The sequence below is a fragment of the Melanerpes formicivorus genome, unplaced genomic scaffold, assembly GCF_026170545.1.
Source record: "Melanerpes formicivorus ecotype bairdi unplaced genomic scaffold, bMelFor1.0.p_v2 SCAF_2, whole genome shotgun sequence".
NCBI classification, from domain to species: Eukaryota; Metazoa; Chordata; class Aves; order Piciformes; family Picidae; genus Melanerpes; species Melanerpes formicivorus.
In genome coordinates this window covers 23,768,874-23,790,521 of record NW_027142354.1, presented here as the reverse complement: position 1 = coordinate 23,790,521, position 21,648 = coordinate 23,768,874, and the positions used below count along the sequence as shown (strand labels likewise).

The following is a 21,648-nucleotide window of genomic DNA, read 5'->3' as shown; positions in this document are numbered from 1 at the left end:
TGTTAAAGAGACAGAATCTGGAAAGCTGTATATCGACTCTTAAATCCCAATCAATGTAAACTGTTGGAAGCTGTAAATAAGTGTTATCCTGAAGTGTTTCATATAAAATCTTTAAAGATGAATCATGCCAACCTCACTTTGGATTTTTTTTCCCAGGCAGCACATTTCAGCATATAAACTATGTTTTTTTTCAGATTTTTTTTTTTTTAAGGAAAATACTGTTTTCCCTGGAAAAAAATTTAAACTTTTCAAATGTTCTGACATTTCCTGAGTTTTCCACCAATTTCTAATCATAGCATCATGACTGTCAATAGAGTGATCAGGAGAGAGTACTCAATACTGAAATAAAAGAGCATAATAACGTTAATGATACATTCTCATATGAGATCTATTATTTTTCACTACAATACTTTTCTCAGAATTAATTGTACAGAGTATTAAAAATTCTGTTTGTCTCTCAGGCTCTAGCCCATCAACACCTTACAGTTTTACCCCAGTTCAGAAGAGTATTCTAAGCTTGTATGTGCTTTTGTCCTAGATTTGAGTGTGTGTAAATCTGTGGAGCCACATCCCCACAATGCAGGACACGGGACAAATGCTGAGTTTCATATCACACAGCCAGCCTGTTGACTTGGGGAATGGCTGCAGCAGATCTTGTATCTGAGTGCAGATGTTGCAACAATTCAGGAAAAGTCAAAGACCCAAACAGCTTCCATGGCCTCTGCATATTACTTTCTTGTCCTTTCATTATGATTCACATGGTAAATTATTTCTGCCTTACTCCTTATGAACAGTCTCTTATGTTGTTCATAATTCCATGGATGTGAGTGGAGGCTACCAGTTGGATAAAGTACAGCTTGAACTGACCAATGCACCTAAATCTTGCTTTTAATATAACCAAGTGTCAGAACATAGAAGAAATACTAAATTTCAGGCAGCAATTATTAAATTAAGTCTTGGCACCATCTGAGTATTTATATATGCTTGTCAATAATCCACAGTATTCTGACTTACATGAAGATGGTCTATCTGCCAACTACTGATGAAAGATGAATGTATTCTTGTTTCACAAATTCTTATTTGATAAAGCAGTCATTATACTACGTATTATTCTTCAAGGAGGTTGCAACAACAGCTATTCACATTACTGAGGTAACAAACTTACTGAAAGCAGAACATTTTATAGTCTTAACATCAAACGGTTGGAAACACTAAAAGTAGAACTGGGCTGTCTCATTATAAATGTCAGCATCTGCACCTGACATGTCTGATTAAAAATTTTCTTGTTTCCAGTACATAGGTATTAAATGGAAAGCCTTGAGGAGATAGTTATCCATTCTCTATATTTCTCCTATTTCCTCAAAAACATTCTCTTTAATAACAGCCTTCATTAACATGTGCTATTTTGTAATGAAAGCATGAAATAAAAATGTCTTCCTTGTCTTAATACCTTAAGAACCTACCTTTTTTTTTTTTTTTGTTTGTTTGTTTGTTTGTTTGTTTGTTTGTTTGTTTTTTATTTACAGTAGCTGTCGATCTCTCCTTAAAACCACCTTAAAAGGAAACTTGTCTTTGGGCTTAGTTTTCATGAAGTGAAATTAATTTAGCAGCTTCAGAATATAAACTCTTATTGCACCTCAAAACAGGACTAATGCTGAAACATAAGAGTACACATGCAGTGTAGCCCACTCTTTTCATTCCTAGTCTGCAAAGAGAAAATCTCAGGCAGAAAGAATAACTTGGAATCCATGCCTACAGACTCCTTAGGGGTATTGAGAAGGACTTCAGTGCCAGACGGAGTGTTGATGCCCTCAGCAGCAGGAGGAGGAGGAGCAGTTCTAAACACAAGGATTTGAGAGCTTCAATATTTTAACACTACAACAAAGTATCTGAAACTTTTGATACCTCTCAGACACTGTGAAAGACAGCACTGTTACAGACAACAGTAGACTGATCACTCCTTCCGTCCAGTATTTTCATGTTTCCACAGAGGTGGGCAAAAATGAGTTTTGACTCATCTTTCATCTTGCTGTGTAAATGTGTAAATATAACTAAGAATTTTTTACTGGTGAATAATACAGTAATTTTGAACAAAAACCTTATTGCACAGATTGTAATTAATCTGTTCAAAACAAATGTTGTTTTGCTTGTGGATCTGCCCACATATTTCTGAAGCACATTAAGGGAGGATGGTTGTGACATATACACCCTAGTTCAAAACTTTGCAACAGTAATAAATAATCATGCTTTGCGTTTGTGATTCATGCATCAACAGGGAAAGAAGTGCTTGAATCTGTTTTATGCCTTTCCATAGCACTAAGAAACTCTGAACCAAGTCCCACCTGGGATACTTTTTACTCATCCCTTTGAGTTCCTTCTTCCTCAGAAACTTCCTGTTCTTCCCAAACACAAGTGTTCCCATTTCAAACTTCCCTCACTATTTTGCAGAAGTATGCCACAGATGCGTGTGTCAGCTTTCCTCTGTTCCCTTTACTGGGCTTGCTTCGGTCAATAGTTCTCTATTTGACTTTTGAGTAGGCTACTTAAAAATGCGTACTGTCTTTATTGTATTCCTGAAGACCTCTGCTCTGCATAATTTTTCACGAGGAAATTCAAATACTTGTATAATATTATAAAGAAGAGCAAGCCAAAACATTATGATGATGTCCTCTAGAGCAGCCTTCTGCCTTGCCCGCGCTTCCACAGGACCGCTCCCTCTCCCCGGTGCGGCCAGCTACAGCAGTGCTTGCACGCTGAGTAGTGCCGTCGCTCACCGAGCTTCCCAGAGCAAGGCGGGGCAGGCGGACGGGCGGGAGGACCGACAGCACGGCACCGTGCAGGCCGGGGGAAGCCGCCAAGCAGCTGTTGTCGGCGGGAGGCGGGGCGGGTCCCGTGCGGCCTTGCGGAAGAGCCAGGAAGGCGACTCGTCGCCGTGGGAGGTGTGTGGAGTTGCTTTGTTTCTCTCTCTGTGGGACTTGCAGCTTCTACCGAGGCTCTGGCTGTGCGAGGTCAGACCTGTCGGGTGCGCGTCCGTGCGCACAGCCCTGCAGAGGGAACCGCGCCGCGGAGGAGCCGGTACAAGGTAACGCGGCGCCGTGGGGCCCAGGCAAGGCCAAGCAGCGGCAAGATGAGGTCGGGTGAAATCCCTGGTTCGAGGCAGCAGCGTCAGGTCTGGAAGCCTTACAGCCTCGCCGTCCGTGCTGCTTCTGTTTCCCACCTCCTGACCCGTGTGTGGCTGCCCTGCGGTGGCCGCGCTGGAGGCGGGGAGCGTTTACATGCCTGAGTTACTCCTGTGTTGACTGTTTTTGCCAGTTGTCTCCAGTGAAATTCCTGACTTGCACTAAGTTGGGTGAGATTTGCAGGACCGATAAGAGCTCAAATCGTATCAGGTTTCATTTCCTAGGCTTAAATTCCTTGTGAAGGAAATAGAAAGGCAAAGAAACCGCAGCAATTCCCCGAGTTGGGAAAACTGTGTTCATAGTTTGCCTTTGTACACTTGTTACCAGCTTCGGTATTCTTCGGTCGCTTGCCGGCATCCTTCTTCGGGTTCTTTGCTCGGCTGCGTTCTTTACAGTTAATTAAAAATACATTTGTGATACAAGGCGGTGGTTATTTATTTGGAGCATGTACTTTATGGTGTCAGGAAGTTAAATCTTACAACACTGCTAGAAGTAGAGCAGTATCTTTGTGTGTAAGGAAAGCAGTGTGCCACCTTCCTCAGTACTTGCCCGAGACGCCTATGGAAGGGCCGAGTGCATCACGGAGCTGCTGCTGGGCTCGCTAGGAAGCCACTGTTGCGCAAGTTCTGCTTTGAAGTATGTCTTGTGAGAGAAGTACTGATATAGTTTTGATAAAAAGCCGCTCGTGTCAGTGGACGTAAACATCACGTCTGTAAATCTTTAAAGTGCGTTTTGTAATTACTTGGACCAGCACTAGGGCTTAGGATGAATGGCAAGCCGTGAGTGGGCTATGAAGGTAAAAGGTGTCAGAGCTGAGAGTTGTATAAATTAATACTTGAGGTGTCTAGCTTTGTAACTCTAGATGTTTAATTCATTGTAGCAGTAGCGTGCACTGCCTTTTTTGGAGGTGTGTTAATTTCCGTGGTTCAGGTGCCAGGCAGGCTGTTGCTGCCCAAACTTATGTTGCCCATAGCTGCATGTGTGCTATGTTGTTAACTGTTGGAGCCCTCTCACATAAGTGCTCTTCAGCAGCCCCTCTGTTCTCTAAACCTGTATGCCTGAACCAACGTGTAAATCGGTAAATGTTATATAAATGTGGGGTCTGTTAGTTCGGGGCAGGGGAGAATACTTGTAACTAATTGCTAGTGTTCAAAAGAAGCACATTCTTTGCCAGCAGACCTCACTGTGTATTACATTTCAAACAATAGTAAATGTGTTAAAGATTTCTTCACTATATATTACAAGGTCTCCCTAGTTCTTGGTAAGCCTAGTTGGTCAGGTACTTTTGATACCAGCTCTAAAAAATACTAGTGTACATGAAAGTGACCTTGTCGTGACTTGATTACTAACACAAGTGTTGTATATTCTTACCCAAGTATAGTAAACCAAGAATTATCCTAAAATTAGTCTTATTCTTTGGACTGTTATCTATAGTGAAAATGAATTGATAGTCTATTTTCAAATAATGATTTTATGTCTGTATGCATGTTTTATTTTTAAGCCTTTTTTATTATGAAGTCTTGGAAGATCATGTCTATTATAACCAACAATATGAAATCCCTTTTTTCTTCTTGTTAGAGTAGAATTGGTGTAAAATTTGTTAATCTCTCCTTTCTTGTATTTGTGGAATTAGTAAGACAGTGTAATTTTTAGTAAAGAGAAGCAATTGTTACTAAAATTGGATGTGGTTTCTTCATCTTGGTTGTTAATACAGTTTTGATTTGGAAGTTTATTTCCTGCAGAGTGCATCATTTGGAAGCTTTTCAGGTGAGATTGATGTACTTTAAACCTCCCACCATCCATGTCACAGACAAAGAAAATAGTTCTTGTTTATAACGTGCTGTGGATCAGTTACACAGAATTTCCCAAAGTTAGCCTTAATAGCAGTGTGTTTTCTGGTGTCAAAACAGGATTAATTAAAAAACCTTTACAGAGAAAAGAATATGACTTTTGTAGTGAACCATCTTAGAAGGGGGCAGAAAGGATACACTCATAGTCATGTCGTGCTTTTTTTTAGGGCTCTCAAAATGAGGAAGTTGGAAAGTAGGTTTGGTGAGGCATTGGTAACTCTATGTAAATACATTCATGTACACTTATTTCGGGTTCTAGGAGGAAGCATTTGCAATGCTGTGAAATGGCTGGTGGATACAGGAGGCAGCTGCGGTTTTTTTTGACCTGTGCCAAGTGAAAGTTCTCTTCTTGGCAAAAATTGTTTCTAGGGTTCATGAGGTAGTTGGCCAATCATGCATGGTTTTGTAGAAGCTGTCTCAGATTTATAACAAGAAGAGAAACTAATTATTTTTTGTGGTGGGTCTTATAACATAATTTTTTTAGTAATCATTTAGTATTTAAAGAGAATTTCATCCTTGAACACCATACTGGAGTTCCAGCACAGCTTTGAAAGAGATCATTTTATCCATAGTTGTAAATCTAATCTAGAATTAATATTATTTGCCCTTTCTGAGGTAGTTGTGTTTCACTGCATTTAAACACTTTTTATTTAGTGCATTGGATAAATAACAGAATCCTTCTTTTGATACCTTTTTACAGCTATTTCGGTAACAAAATGAAGCCTATGAAGCTACACTATTGGATTCTGTGTTGGTTTTCTATGGCATCGTGTGGTTGGTGTACTTTGGATAAATTCACTCAAAGGTGAGTTCTGCTTCAAAAAGAAATCTCTAATAGTTCTGTCTTAAATGCAGAGCAAGATAGTTTAATTAGTGTAAACTTTCCCGTTTTATTATGCGCTATTTTTGATGTGTTATTCTTCCCTAAGGTGACTGGTAAAATGGGTATCTGCATTAACTGGAGGAGTGGGAGCCATGCTTAAGAAAAGCTTTATATTTATTAATGTGTCATCATGAAAAAAGAGGAACTTAAATTACATTCGTTACACTTGAAAAAGTTTGCAGTCTTGCTTTAAATGAGTCATTGAGACTTGTGATGTAGAAAAGGCAAAAATCAACCCATTTTGGAACCTGTAACAAAACCCTGGAATTGTCCCTATTCTAGGGCATGATTATTTTTTTATTGCACTGATCCATTGTATACTTGTTTTTATCTCCCATCCCCCATTTGCTGGTTTCTCAGTTCCGATAATTTAAAACTACTTCTCATACAGCATCCCAGCTGGGGCTGTATCAGTGCTGTGCAGCCTTTTGGTGCCTGTTGCACTTGACAGAACCTGAGCCTGAATACACAATTCAGTGCTGAACTTCATGTAATGGCTACATTGCAAATGTTTGGTAGCTTAAGACAATATGCTGAGGCTTCTCAAATCCCCAGGAATTGTGATAGGGCTTGGGCATCTTGGTAGCTGAGGCAACACTAGAGAGACAGTACTGAACTGCAAAGGGTAAAAAAGGGCAGGATATCCCTGAAGCTGGAAAGGTATTGAAAATTACTTTCCTGGGAACCCAGTTCTAAGCTTAAGCTTTTGCACTATTTAATAACCAGACGAGAAGTTATGTAACATGGGAGCATCCCTACTCTTCACATTAAGAAGAATTAGCTTTCTTTTTTCCCTTTCTTTTGTTAGCATAACCTCTGGCAAGTACTAATGAAGGCCGTGTGGCTGTTAGCTTCCAGAGAATAATAATGTATTTTGACAGTACTGTGCATAGTACTGTCCATTTGATCAATTTACATTTTTGTTTTGGTTTTTTCCCTCACTTTGTTTTAGTTGATCACTTAGTGTGGTTGCTTAATGGCTAAATATATTGGTTGGTGTGTCTGAAGCAGGTTTTTCATCTACTTCAAGTTTAGCCAGAATAGATCTACTCCAAATTGTTGGAAATGCCTCTGTAGAAGTGAGCAAAAACAGATGTTTTTAACACAAGTTTTTCACTTTCTCTTTCCTCTGCATAGGAATAAGATAATGGTAATGCCACTGTGAGTTGTAGGTCTCTTTATTCTAAGAGGCTTTGAAACACAAATGCCTTTGTCAAACACATGGTATTCCTTCTTTAGTTCTTCTTTAGGTAACCTTAAGACTCACAGTTTGATTATTTGTTGAATTACTTAATTTATGGTAAGCATTTGAAAAAATGTGGCATTTCAGTTAAATGTTTTTGAAATTATAAAGCATTTAAAAAAATGTAGTGTTAAATGTCTATAAAATGAAGATGGCACTATTGAGATATTTTTTATTCTGAATTATATTTTTTATCTAAAAGGTGGGATGCACTTGTAAAATGAAATTTGATTCCTGCAGTGTGAACTACATTGCTTGTGGTTGTTCATAGCCTTTCATTTTAGAGGAGCAGTTGCAGTTCCAGGAATATTGTATGCTTTTTTTTTTTTTTTTTTTTTTTTTGCTGATATACCTGCCAAAAAGAATTGGGAGACTCTTAGCATCCTAAACAAAGATATCTTAATTTTTGTTATAAAAGCTTGCCAGTAAGCAGTCCCTCAAATATAAAACAGAAAAACATGTTTCTTCCATATTTGAGAAGTGGAAAAAACATGTGGAGGTAGGATGCAAGGAGGAGGAGTGCAATTTATTTATTAATGGGCAGGTATTAGCAGGTTTTTTAATATATTGGTTTTGTGATTTGTTAGTTTTGTACTGCTGTGTTTGGAGTTCTCAAATACTGCAACAGAATCTATAAGCAACAACCAGCTGTAAAGTCAATGTGTTGATGAGTAGGTATTGTCCTGCTCTCTGAAGATGTTTTCTTTTTTTAAATGATTGAGGAAAAAAAGATTTGTTTTTCTTTCTCCAGTGACAGCCCTTATATCTGGAAAAAACTGTATCTTGCTCATCATTGGCCAGTGACTGTCTGTAAGGTAAGATTTTTGTATTCCCTTATTTATCCTGACAAAGGTAGTATTGGACAACAGGTTAGGTTTGAAAACAGAATGAACAAAACCCATCAAGCATTTAATCTTCCTTATGCCTCTATATGTTTATGAAAGCTTTCACTGATCTTGGTGCAACTTTTGCTACTTCCCCTGAACTCCAGAGTAGCAGTAAACAAGATAGGGTCATTGTGTTACAGATACAGTTGTCAATGTAGGACATACTAAGCCTTAATTGCTTGTGATGTCATGTTGGTTGTGAACTCAGTCCTAGGCTTTCCTCAGACCCTGTAAGGAGGCCTGCCTGCCTTACCTAACTAAAGACAGCAGATTAGTACTTGAACTATCTCCTACATAACAGATTTTAACTTTGTTATGTTAGCTCCAGTATACAATAAGTCATCGAATACAGAATCAGTCGGGGAAAAGAGAGCTGTAAAGCTGTTAAGGCAGTTGTCTCAGCATTTCAGTATTTGAGGGGTGGGAACCAGAAATAAACCCAATCTTTCAATATATGTCTGTCAAAAACACAGCTAAGAGATGTACTACTTAGGTCCCTTTTGCTATTAAATACGTACTACCATCTGCTAAATAGAACATTTTTCTTGTCCTGGGAATACTCGAAGACCTCTTCTAATACAGCTAAGTTAAAAAATACGGTATGTGTCAAAATGGTAGATGACATCAAGTTTACTAACACAAGGATGAAGAACTGTTGTGGTAGGGCCAAATGGGCCCAGCACAAACACAGGCAGGTCCTAGAATATCTAGACATGGTCCCCCTCTCCTCCCTCCCTCCCTCCCACAGGAGTCAGGGTAACAAGGGAAAAGGGACAAAGGAATAGGGCCAAACACGTCTGGGTAAACAAGCCTCCTTTTGGGGTAGGAGCACCTATACTGGTCACTGCTTCTCCGAGACCAGGCCTGTGTTTCTGCCTTTTATGGCCACAGCCTGGCAGAATCCCTTTTCATTGTGTAACTATTTGCTGGCTTCAGTTGTCCTATCTCAAGGGCAACTCAAGACTAGAAGTGTTTTTTGTGGAAACAGCAGGTGTATCCATCTTCTCAGACTAGTGTTTGCTGACTTTATGATATTGATTAAAATGATCATTGGAAAAATACTATGGCTAGAATTAAAAGGGAAGATGAATGGAGCTGGCCAAAGTGTGTAAAATGTGAACTAGTGTGTCATATGTTGCATTGACCTCACAGTTCTGCCAGCACACAGTGTAACACCAAGCACCTGATGAAATGTGTAGAAGAAACTGCTAAGAAGGTTAGTGCTGTGATAAAAGAGAATTCATTCCAAATTTAAAATACTCTGGGTTTTCTTTAGCATGTCTGAGTAGCATGGCTAAGGATTGGATAAGGAGTGCAACTGGAACTGTTCTTGTTACTGCTCTGAAATGAACAATCTGGATAGCTGTCATGTTGGTTTTCAAGGAATGATGCATTAGCTGATGGCTGTTGCTATTAATTTATTCTATTTTGGGCCAGATAACTGTTTCAGCTTTAGAATAGAATAGAATAAACCAGGTTGGAAGAGACCTTCAAGATCATCACGTCCAACCTATCATCCAACACCACCTAATCAACTAACCCATGCAACCAAGCACCCTGTCAAGTCTCCTCCTGAACACCTCCAGTGATGGCGATTCCACCACCTCCCCGGGCAACCCCCTTTGCGGAGCTAGTGTCATGACAGGAGTGATACTGGTCTGCAATGTGTCTGTTGAAAACACTCAGGAAAAAAAGCTGTTGCTGGGTTTTATTGTTTCTGGTTTTGGTGGCAAGAGAGGAGAGGAAGGAAATAAATGCAGAATAAAGAAGTCTTGCAGAGCTTGCAGTTTTGCTGCCACTGGCCTGTAGAAGGCAATTAGTGAGATTACAGACCTCTCTCTGCTCTTGTCTACACTCTGTTCTTGTGCTGGCATCACATAAAACACATTGTGGCATAATTAAGACAGGATGCAGAGCTGGAAAAAGAAGGCTATTATTAAGGGGAAGAAAGCATGAGGAGGTTGTTATTTACTGGCAAAAACTGTTTACTAAAAAGTGACATCATTACAAAGCAAAATAATTAGGAAGAATACACTAATGGTATTCTGTGATGTGTGAACATGCTTTCCTTGTTTGGTTGGTTTGTTTTGTTCAGGAATACGTATTCTAAACAATAATTAACATACAGGCTGTTTGTCCAGGAGTTTTGGCTGGGTGTTTTTGTTTTGCTGCTGGATTTTGTTGTAGGGTTGGTGGTTCATTTTTTGGCTGGTTTTGGTTTTTATAGGAATGTACACGTGCTCTCCTATTCTCTCCATTCTGTTGTCCCTCCAGTCCAAGTATTTAAAAATTTTACTCTAACCATTTTACTTGTAATAAGCAACCTATTTCAATTCCTTTTTGCCTTTTTCCCCTCAATACAACAATAAAACTACTTCTGGATGCTTAAAGATTGTTGTGTGTTTGTTTATATTTTAGTTTATTTTGATAGGTTTTGTTTTAATGGCTCTACACTCCTTGAAAAGATCTGATGAGAAAAGTGCAGAAAGCTGCCACATGATAAATACAGATTTAACTCCATTCATTTATCATGGATCGGGCTACTTTCTATTACCTGAGAACCTGTCCTTTGTCTTGTTTTTGTGCTGCCTCTTTAGGATGCCCACTGGTATTCACTTGAACTGCTTCAAAACTTGAATACCAGTTGGTCTCTGCTAAGTGGCACAAGCCATAATAGCTTTAAGTAACTGGAGTTGACCACTGTCTGGTTTGGGCAGGCAAAACTTCTGTCTTACTAGGTCTTTGTATGACCAGTGAATGAGTTTTTTTTTTTTTTTCCCTTTTAAATCATTATCCCTGGACAGATAAAACAAATATTCTGTGTTTCGTTTTCCCACAGATGAGTGCTAATGATTGCCAAGACCCTCCAGAATACTGGACAATCCATGGACTGTGGTATGATGGATGTTTCTGTTTCAGCCAGGAAAGGAAAAAGGCAAATTTTGTACCAAGATGTTTAGTCTCTCTAGCTCTCTTTCTCGTTTTTTTTTTGGTAATGATTCCTTGAACCCCTTGTCTTGTCACTGCAGGCCCTTGCAAACAGACTCTTCCCATCCTTCTTGTAGGCCCTCTTCAGGTACTGGAAGGCCGCTATTAGGTCTCATCAGAGCCTCCTCTTCTCCAGGCTGAACAACCCCAGTTCCCTCAGCCTGTCCTTGTAGCAGAGGTGCTTCAACCCGTGATTATTCTTGTGGCCCTCCTCTGGACCCACTCCTTTAGGTCCACGTCCTTCCATTTGCTCCCCGTGTATGACTTTTACACAAAGTAAGAGGGACTCAAGGGCTTAGTGAAGAACTTCTCCATGGGAAATGTTTTGGCTATGATTCATGTCTTGAATTTTTACTCCTAAAACATTGTAGATACTGGTGAGTTACTTGCTTTTTAAAATAAAATCTGTAGCTATAATCTTGCATATTTAAAATTCAAGATAATGATATAGAGTAGAATGTTGTTAGTTGCATTACTGTTTCAGGAGACATCTTTTTTTCCTCCATGTTTATTTTTCATTCTTAGGCCCGACAAAGGTGAAGAGTGTAATAGGAGTTGGCACTTCAATGTCACTGAGATTAAGGTAAAACAGAACACATGTACCAAGCAAAGCTGAGTGCAGTTGCTTTTGTACATAAAATCATTTAATCATAGAATCATTAAGGCTGGAAAAGACATTTAAGATCATCAAGCCCAACCATAATCCAACCCTAATGGCCACTAAACCATGTCCTGAAGTGCCACATCTGCATGCTTGAACTCCTCCAGGGATGGCAACTCCATCACCTCCTTGGGCAGCTTCACCACACCCTCAGTAAAGAAGCTTTTCCTAATATCCAATCTAAACTTCCCCTGGCACAGCTTGAACCTGTTTCTGCATACATACTACGTGTAAAATCTGTAGCTTATAATGTATTGCTTAGTATTTGTTGAGAGATACATTCTTTTAAAGACTCTGGAAATTTGTACCTGAAACTGCAGCGCTTGTAATCATAAGCAGCTGTTCCTACCTGACTTTTTAGACATGCAGTTTGACTTGTTAGCCAAATCCTCATTAAAAACAATTCTAGAGGTGGTGGATCTGCAGTGACAAAAAGTACCTGTGAAAAAGGGCTTGTAGTCAGTGTTGTCTCTTGTGTTTTCTGCCGCAAATCCAGAGCACACAAGATGAAAGAGTTGAGAGTACATTTTTCTGTGTGTTCTCCCAGGGCATTAGACCCCTTTTTTTTTTTTTAAATTTTTTAAAATAAATTGAATTCTGTATTTTGCATATTAAACAAGGGTAGAAGGCTTGAGCCAGTAAATGTGAAAAGCTGCGTAACTGCATAGCTTCTGTAGGGACATTTGAAGGAAAATCTTACTAATTGTGATATTTTTAGGATCTTATGTCAGACATGAGACACTATTGGCCTGATGTGCTTCATTCGTCTCAGAATCGCACACAGTTCTGGTAAGTACAAAAAACCCGGAAAAGTATTTTGGATATTATTTTATAGAACATTCTACTTGGGTTAGTAATTCTTCTGGTGACTTGTGCATGGGAAGTAGTTTCCAGAAGTCCACTGAAAGTAGCGTGTCTGGTCAGCTATATGTACCAAATAAATCAACTTTCTTGTTAGAGCACCTGCAAAGTGCAACTGTTGAAGAGAGGGCTATGGCAGAGGTTTGGGAGGAAATCAAACTTAGTGAAAGAGAGAGAGAAAAACGTGTTCTCTTCCCTTTTCTCTCAGGGGGAAGAAACAGCTGCTGTTGACATGTTAAATCTGAACAGCAGTAGCACCCCTGGGACATCACAGCTAGCTGCAAGAGCTTCTGGGTCTGTTTTCTCAGCTAGCTTCACTATGTTGCTAGCATTTTGGGCCTCCTTACAGAGAAGGAAATGGATCATACTATCCCCTTCCCTACAGAATTCTCTCTTACTTTCCTAGCATCCTAAAATGAGGTCTGGGAATTTATTTAGAGATCAACCTGCTTGACTTAGGGGAAGGGAGAAGGAGACTTTGATCTGACAACAGAATTGTTTCCCTTCTCCATGTTTCTTTTGCTTCTGAATAATCAGACATTTGGACCAAAGAGCTTGCTTTTAATGCTTGTTCTCAGAGTCTTAGACTGATTCCACAGGCATTTCATGGCAACCTAAACTTGTGTTAAAAGTGGTAGTCTCACTTTTCCTCCCTCCAGTAGTCTGTTCTTGCCCTGTACTGGGGAGAGCATGACTTTTTGTAAAATTTTTCTGTGACAGCACAAGTTTATGTCATCTTAAACTGTTCTAGGAATTACAATAAGAAAAATTGTATTGCAAATCTAGCGCCTCCCATGCCCTGGCCACCTACCTGTTCATGAAAACTGGTGTATGCCAGTCCTTCTTAACAGAGATACTTTAGTAGGCAGCAGGTATGAACAGATGCAATCAAAACTTTTCCCCTTTCAGTTCAAGGCTAGCAAATAGTAGTTTATTCAATGGCTGGAAGTTACAAGAAGAAACACCATAAAAGCAATTAAAAAGTCAGGCTATAATACTGCAACTAATATGTTAATTGACAGAGTAACTTGTTAGCTTTCAATAAAGTGACAAATGCATTGTAACTGATAGATTAGAGTCTGTAAATGCAAGCTTTAGGCTAACTGAAAGCCAGTAAGATCCTATCGTACTTCTACTTTCAGGTAAAGTACTGTACTTCAAAATAAAACAAGCAAAAACCAACAAAACCACAAACAGGACTCTGTAATATAAAAGCCCTGACAGAACAGAAATAAGTATCTGAAAGTAAAACTGACTACTGAGTTTTCTTTGTTGTGAACTAAAGGCATCTTAATTGGGCAAAAATCAAGAGCAGGGACAAGCAAAATGAATATTGAATATCTTAGCATATGATGCCAGGGCTCTTCCAAGACCCCCGTAACTGTGTATCATGTTTCTCCTTGGCTTTATCTGTAAGTGTAACGTGGTTTAAAAGGGAAGGTAAGGAACCTTCCTGATCATTTTAGGATGATTGTGAGTGCTTTTCTAAAGGTAATGATGAGGTGCACATATCTGTTCATCTCATTAACTTCAGAGCTGTGACCATTGCTACGCAAGCTTGAATTGGACAGGATAGAATGCCTTCATATAGAACAGTAGGTTATGTGTGCTTTGAATCTCAAAATTGTGCCTTTTATAGTACTTAATAATTTCTTGGGCCAAATGATTTATGGACGAAGATAATTCAGTTTATACATATGATACAAAAAAAGGGATCAGTTGTTCCTAGTCTACATTCTGTGGGTAGCACTTGGACCTGTGCTTTACAGATCTTTATTTCAGCACTAATAATGATCCAGTCTTCAAGCTGGGCGGTCGCTTATAAACCTTGGATCCACCAGATGCTCCTGAATGTCTGTCATGCCTGTGTGACTGTGACTGGGGGGAACTTTGTCATTGTTGTACATAACAGGAAGCAAAATCCTTTTGAGGTTCATCTTCCTTTCCACACAGCTGAGCTGTACCAATTTCATTGCTTTGCATTTCTGCAGTTCCCCAAAAATTAATCTGTATGGCTTAGCTTTCTTTTGTTACAGCAAACTCATTTATATATTTTTAACACAACTTACTGTCTGAAATGATTTTTCTTAGTCTGATAGGACTTCTTGAGCTTCTTCCTTAATCTTCTGATAGGTCAAAAATCTCATGGTAAATGATTCTACCAAAAAGTATATAGATGCTGCTGTAATTGAAATTCTGGGAGTGATTGATTTTCTTGGTTTTGCTTTTTGCACACACAGTGCTTTTGTAGTGCAGCGTTCTACTTTGCATATAGCCTTTCAGGTACTTGATTTAAGTATATTGGCTTGTGCAGCACATACATCTGTAAATAATGCTCTCTACAATTTAAGTTTTACTTTCCTCCTATAGGAAACATGAATGGGAGAAACATGGCACTTGTGCGGCAACTCTTGAGGTCCTTAATTCTCAGAAGAAATACTTCGGTAAAGCCTTGGAACTCTACCAGCACATTGATCTTAACAGGTATGTAAATGACCTTGGTGGTCTGCTTCTTATTTAAAACAATTTCTAAAACTTTCATATATAGCCTAAAAAAAAACTGTCCAAACATCTGATAGCAGAGGGGAAATGAGTGTTGGCATAGATTCATCTTAATATTGGAATTCAGAAGACATGTTGTCTACTCTGAGAAACATATCTCTGGTCACTTCAGAGTCTGGTAAGCCAGCAGCATTGCTTGCAGCATCATTTTAGACAACATGAGCCAGTCAATTTTGACATGTATCAGCTATACCTCACTACCAAAAGTTACGATACCTGTAAACTTATAAATTAATGTAAAAAACCCAAACAAACTTCTGAGTCATATTGAGGCCCAAACACTTGTTTTTTGAAAAGACAGTTCTCTGCTTGGAAGAAAAGACAAGCTGGAGTCAAAATTGTGCAGAACATCCTGCAAAAATGCTGAGAGGTAGCAGTTAGGGAGGGTGTCCTTGCCTGAAGGCAGGCAGCCCTCTGCTGTCCTTTCAAACAACCCCAAAGTGACTCTCTTGCTTTGTCCTACTGGCCACTCCAGATGAAAAATCTTGAGGGGAATATTGTGGCTTGTACAAGCACTGCATATACATGTTCTGCCTGCAGGTAAATGCCAGAAGGCCAGAATCCTTTCCTCAGCAGTGCTGGATATGGGTAGGAGAATGTTTGATGTGAATTTGTTGACTATGAATTGTCTCTGTGAGAGAAAGTACCTGAGAGATAAAATAAGTTCTTCTGTATATGGAAACACATGTTAAAACTCCCATTTGTGTTCTGCCAGCATCTTGTGCAGGCAATCTCCTGACAAGGCCTCATTCGTTTTGAATATGCATGAAGAAAATCTGTGTTTTCCCTACCCCTCTTCCTATTTTTGTAGGTGTCTTGTAAAACCTTACGAGATTTTTCTAGGCACAGTGTTTAAAAGCATGTCATATGTAGTGTTAACAATGTCTGGTAAGATAGTTGCCTAAGTGGATGTGACAGTGTGACTAGAACATTTTACAGATGGCACAGTGACCACAGTGACTCTACATGAGCGTATATAACCATCAAAATCATAAAGAGTGAAACATGTTGAAGTTAATTGCTCAGAGCAAATTCTCCATTGTGAAAATGAACATACTTAAATTAGTCTTTACTCAAAAGAATAAAGACTGCTAATGTTTTCATTGTACTTTGTCTATACTTGAATGAGAAAAAGATGTGTTGGTGATTACCAATTTCCTTTTGGAAACAATCTTTCAAAAAGAGGACATCAGGCAGAGTCCTGTAAGAATGACAGGACACCCATTTATTTTATTTGCCTCCATATATCCAGTATCAAATGGTGATGACAAACAGCTAGACCTTTGTAGGTAACTGGGTTAAATCTTCCCTGTGCAGAACCTGACTTTGGAAGTGTTGAGCGTTATCAGCACTCACAGATTCAATCATGTGAGATGATGAACATTCCTTAAAGAAGGAGCTGGAACTTAGAGATTTAGCACCTACTGGGTCCTGGTCTCTTGTTGTCAACTTTAAAGAGTGGACTTCCCTCAGGACTGAATCTAAAGGAAGGGGTACTCAGTCCAGAGGTTCTTGAGAGTTACCTTCTTTCTTTTATGTGAACAACGTTTCCTCTTCAAAAACATAGTTGTTAGGAAATGTTTCTGCAGTAACACTGATGATGATCCAGATCCACAGAATATGTCATTTTCTTCAGTGTGCTGTGTGCCTCAGACAGCCCATTGTGTGTTAGAATTTAGAGTGCCTGGAGCAGCCTTATAGGTCTGTCTCTGTCCCACAGGGCTATGGCTCAAGATAGGGGAAAGAAGGCAGTTAAACTTCATGCCTCTATCTGGCACTCCACAGAGCATTCAGGAAGTCCCAGTAACAGTAATATTGTCCCTTCCCCTAGCTGTCTGAAGACTCAACTCTTCCAGCTCCTCATGTTAAAGTGAGAGAGAGCTCTTCCTGAACCAGCCAAGTTGAATGGAGGGCAGCCTTTCAGAAAAGGGGAAGCTTTCTTAGACCTGACAGAGAATGGAAGGCAAGTTTCCCCATCACTGTAATGCTTGCCAAATTCTCACTAAGATTTTCTGTTTAATAATCATGAAGTTACATTTGCATACAGGAACCGTGGAAAAATGCTTTATCTTTCTTTCAGTTGTCTCCTGAAAGCTGGGATAAAGCCAAGCAGTTCATATTACCAGGTAAGAGGCAGGTTTTTATAAAACAAAATAATATGTTTGTAATTTTCAGCAGGACTCAAGTAATTTCTAGAGAATAAGTGATCTTTTTTAAATTACAGAGTTGTTTAAGGTTTTATCTAAATGTTTTGGTGAATTTAACAAGCTTTTGGAAGATGTGCCATGACTTAACTAATTTTACACAATTTTTCAGATGACTGCCATAAAGGAAGCTCTTAAAAGATTTTATGGTGTAACTCCAAAGATCCAATGTCTTCCTCCAGAACAGGTAAAAACCCCAAGCAAACACAGTCCTTGAGCCCCCCCAAAACTGAAAAAGAAACAAACCCCCAAACAAACAAAATGCAAAGCACTTTTTATATATATAAAAAAAAGGCAAAAATAGAGTGAAAGAATCTGCAGCATGGTAAGACTTGGGTCTGGGTGTTCCTTGTCTACACAACTCTCTGCAAATTGGATATCACTTGGTTCTTGGGGTTGAGTTCATAAAAATCGTTGTTTGCATTGTGGCTCCAGCGAGGTCAGTTTATATTACTGTTGCCACACGCTTTTCTTAATGTAGAAATATTGCTAGTGGAGGAACTGTCCATTCTTTCTCTAAGAACTTTGCTGTTAGTATACTTACCCAGAAAGTGGGAGCACTGGGCTTTGAAGGTCTACTAATCCTAAAAGATTTGAAACTGCACCTCTGCATTGACTGCTGTAGACACCACACTGGAGGTATTGCTGTAGTTGAGTACTTTCCACTCCTAATAGTGTTTAATTGCTGTGTAGTTAATTACTAGAACTAACAAGTTGAAATGAAATGTATATTTTATAGTTAATATTTCTTTGTGGTGATATCTTCAAACACCACTGTAACTTGTTTACAAGGTGTATTTACAGGTTCTGTTATTCAGTTATGAGTGATGCATTTCACATATGAAACCAGGTACTCATAACTTGCTCCTCTGTCCAGTATCTTCCCAGATGCTGTGACTATGACTGAAGCTTGCCCTTGGCTTGGAGAGGGCTCAGGGCCTCTCTCTGTGTGCTCCATCGCTGGGCCATAGCCCTTCTGTGGCTCTTCTGGGATTCAGTTCTCTTGGAGCTTTTTCCCTTCCTGCCTTGGTCCTGGTGCAGGGCCTGGGTGTAGTTGTTGCCTGTTGGGACAGGCTCTTCAGCTGCTACTCTGGCGGCATTTGGCTCTTGCTGTCTGGTGAGAATAAGGCAAGTTGCCTGCCTTTTTGGCTGCTTTAAATACTGTCCCAAGACAATTAATGGCCTTTGGTAACAGAGAAACCTGATAACTGGACCTATAGGATGAGGCATATCCAAATGTGGCTGGGGATACACATGGTCACAGCTGTGTCACAAAGTTAATTACACATGCTACATGTTTATTTGGACCCCAGGAAGTGTCCAGGTTTGCACATTCACAGGTGGTGCTTACAAGGTTAATTACACTTGCTACACATTTTTCTGGACCCCAGGATCTGTCCAGGTTAGAACATTTGCAGGTGCTTAGCTCATTGTCTGAGCTGGGGCATGTTTTGGGGTTTGACCCCTCAGGACACAAGTGTGAGCTGGATGGAACCAGTGACCATTGGTTTTGACTAGGGTATTCCTATCCACAGCAATCTACCCTTCCCTGGGCACCTCTCATGTTCTGCATGAAGTAACTCAATGGACAAAATATTTCAGAAATAAGGTGGCTCAGAGGCTTTTCTCTGAAGTAGTTCTCAAAACCACCTACCCGAAGAAGTATAAAAAGGCATTTTCATAATTTCATAGTTTCATTCAGGGTTGGAAGGGACCACAAGGATCATCTAGTTCCAACCCCCTTGCCATGGGCAGGGACACCCTACACTAGATCAGGCTGGCCAGAGCCTCATCCAGCCTGCTCTTAAACACCCCCAGGGACAGGGCCTCGACCACCTCCCTGGACAACCCATTCCAGGGTCCCACCACTCTCATGGTGAAGAACCTCCTCCTCACATCTAGCCTGAATCTCCCCACCTCTAGCTTCATTCCATTCCCCCTAGTCCTATCACTACCTGAGATCCTGAGAAGTCCTTCCCCAGCCTTCCTGTAGGCCCCCTTCAGATACTGGAAGGCCACAATTAGGTCACCTTGGAGCCTTCTCTTCTGCAGACTGAACAGCCCCAACTCCTTCAGTCTGTCCTCATAGGAGAGGTGCTCCAGCCCTCTTATCATCCTCGTGGCCCTTCTCTGGACACGTTCCAGCACCTCCACATCCCTCTTGTAATAGGGGCTCCAGTAGTCTTTCCTATTGAGACAGCAGTGTATAAAATTTACATTTCTTTCTACTTTTCTTTGCCTGTGATTGAACTGTGAATAATGACACAGCAGAGAATATGGTACATTGACAGCAGTGTGTTATAGCATAAAATACTGATCACCATATCTGAACAAAAAATGCCTTTGATATTTTGATGTTTAAAATGTATTGCACACTTGCTATGTTCTGAGGTTTCTTAAAAAAAAAATATAAAAAATTTAAAAGTTTCTAACAACAACAAAAAAATTCTTAACAACAACCAACCAATCAATCAAAAAGCACAAAAACCCTCTAAAAAACCACCACCAAACAAACAAAAAGCAACCAGCCAAACAAAGCCCTGCCAAAATCAAACAAACAGCAAAAATTCCTCATAGTTACTTTTGTCTTGTATGTATATTGTCCCACTGGGTGGTTTCAAAACCAATTTTCTTCCATATGCACTTTGTCACACCTGAGCATTTGGGGGAATTTGTGTTTATTTTTTTCCCCACATGAAAGGCTCCCATGCATTCCTGTGTTTTTCATGGACAGTATTTTTCTTCCTCTCCTGTAGTACAAAAAAATAACATTTCTGCTACTTTTATTGAAACAAATGCAGAAGCAAGCTGTCAAAAGCAAGTTTCTTCTTTTGGAGAATCTTCTTTGTCTCAATTCCCATCTTGCTGCAGAAGAGCTGGTGGAAGATGGCTTTCAGGTCATGTTCCAATAGTCTCAGAATTAAGGTAGAGTTCATTGTTAAGGTGAAGAGCTCCCGTGTACTGTGCAAATGTAGTTAAATACTAATGTAAAATGTCACGACATTTCATAGCAAATCTTACTAGTTAGGCAAATTCCCCAAACTGTTCCCAGGTTATATTGTTGGAATGCATTTCCTTGTCTGCTTTTTCCTTTAAGACTAGTATGTACTGTAAGTTGTTCAGAATGGGTGCCTCTGGTACTGGTCTCCTTCACATTTTTCAAGTGGCAAATGCACAAAAATGCATTACTTTATTCTATAAATAAGGCAATATATCTGAAGAATTGATTTATTTTCTTCTTCCCACTAATCTGATCTCATCCCTAACGTTTCTAGGGTGAAAAAGCACAAACGCTTGGTCAGATTGAATTCTGCTTCACCAAACAATTCCAGCTGAGAAACTGCACCACATCGAAGGGTGAAGCTGACCCAATGCCAGCTGACTTGAAGTTTGGAACTGAGGAGTTGTCTATCTGCAGTGATACTCTCCCAACCTATTATCCTTCACAGGTTCAAGCTCACAAATGAAGCCCTAAGAGTTTGAAAATTTTTAAATAGCACCAAAACCCAAACCTTTAAGCATTATACCTTGGAAAGCTGTCTTGGCTTATAAACAGGGCTTTGCAATATTGTTATCACAAGCATACTGTGAAGATTTCTTCTGGAAAACACACTTCTTTTGCCATTAAAAGAGAATGGTCCATACTGTAGTAACAGTTACACTGGCTGTATTTATTTGTGTCACTGATTTACAGCTTTGCCAGGACTTTTTGGCTTGTTTGAACCAATATTCAAGAGAAGTGACTCAGTAGTTACAGTTAAGTCTGCTGCTTCAGACACCTTTGGCTCTTGCCAGTGAGTCAGGGAAATGAAGTCATTCTTTGTTTTGAAGGGATTCTTGTCTCTTTGAGATGAGATGACAATTTCTTGAAAAGAAAACACTGAAACAAAAAGTAGTTAAATGACCTATCTGGAGATCTTTCCCAGACATAATACACTGTTACACCTTGCATAAATTTCTCCAGGTCTTGGAAAAGAAAGTCCAACCATTATCTACCAAGTCTGGTGCTAAGCCATGTCACTTTGTACCACATACAGACATAGATGATCCTTTGAGATCCCTTCCAGCCCCTGAAATTCTGTGATCTTTTACATGCCTCCAGGGATGATGATTTAACCACCTTCTGGGAGGCCTATTGCAGTGTTTGATAACCCTTTCAGAGAAGAACTTCCTTCCAGTATCCAATCTAAACCTCCCCTGGTGTAACTTGAAGCTGTTTTTTCTTGTCCTATCAATTGTTACTAGGAAGAAGAGACCCAACGCTTACTTCTCTACAGCCTTTTCAAGTAGTTACAGAGAGCAAGAAGCCTCCTTTTCTCTAAACTAAACA

At 39.7% G+C, this 21,648-nt stretch overlaps 1 protein-coding gene across 3 annotated transcripts; it reads left to right on the top strand.

Annotated features, from left to right (window-relative positions):
- Nucleotides 1–2,830: 2,830 nt before the first annotated feature.
- Nucleotides 2,831–20,977, top strand: RNASET2 (ribonuclease T2). Of its 3 annotated transcripts, XM_068153066.1 has the most exons (11): nt 2,883–3,082; nt 4,894–4,946; nt 5,730–5,834; nt 7,907–7,970; nt 10,882–10,937; nt 11,556–11,613; nt 12,410–12,480; nt 14,923–15,036; nt 17,195–17,240; nt 17,431–17,505; nt 20,594–20,977. In XM_068153066.1, the coding sequence occupies exons 3-11, from the start codon at nt 5,746–5,748 to the stop codon at nt 20,783–20,785; spliced, it is 765 nt and encodes a 254-aa protein (XP_068009167.1). In that variant the 5' UTR covers nt 2,883–3,082; nt 4,894–4,946; nt 5,730–5,745; the 3' UTR covers nt 20,786–20,977. The 3 variants fall into 3 exon arrangements, with proteins under 3 accessions (XP_068009157.1, XP_068009167.1, XP_068009146.1); XM_068153056.1 differs by lacking the exon at nt 4,894–4,946 and having other exon boundaries at nt 2,831–2,939; XM_068153045.1 differs by lacking the exon at nt 4,894–4,946.
- Nucleotides 20,978–21,648: the final 671 nt, after the last annotated feature.

Bases quoted from the DNA above. Each gene is read 5' to 3' on its own strand.
- RNASET2 (XM_068153056.1), top strand. From the start codon at position 5,746: ATGAAGCCTATGAAGCTACACTATTGGATTCTGTGTTGGTTTTCTATG. The intron at 7,971-10,881 runs GTAAGATTTTTG...GTTTTCCCACAG, and splicing joins GGCCAGTGACTGTCTGTAAG to ATGAGTGCTAATGATTGCCA. The intron at 10,938-11,555 runs GTATGATGGATG...TTTCATTCTTAG, and splicing joins TGGACAATCCATGGACTGTG to GCCCGACAAAGGTGAAGAGT.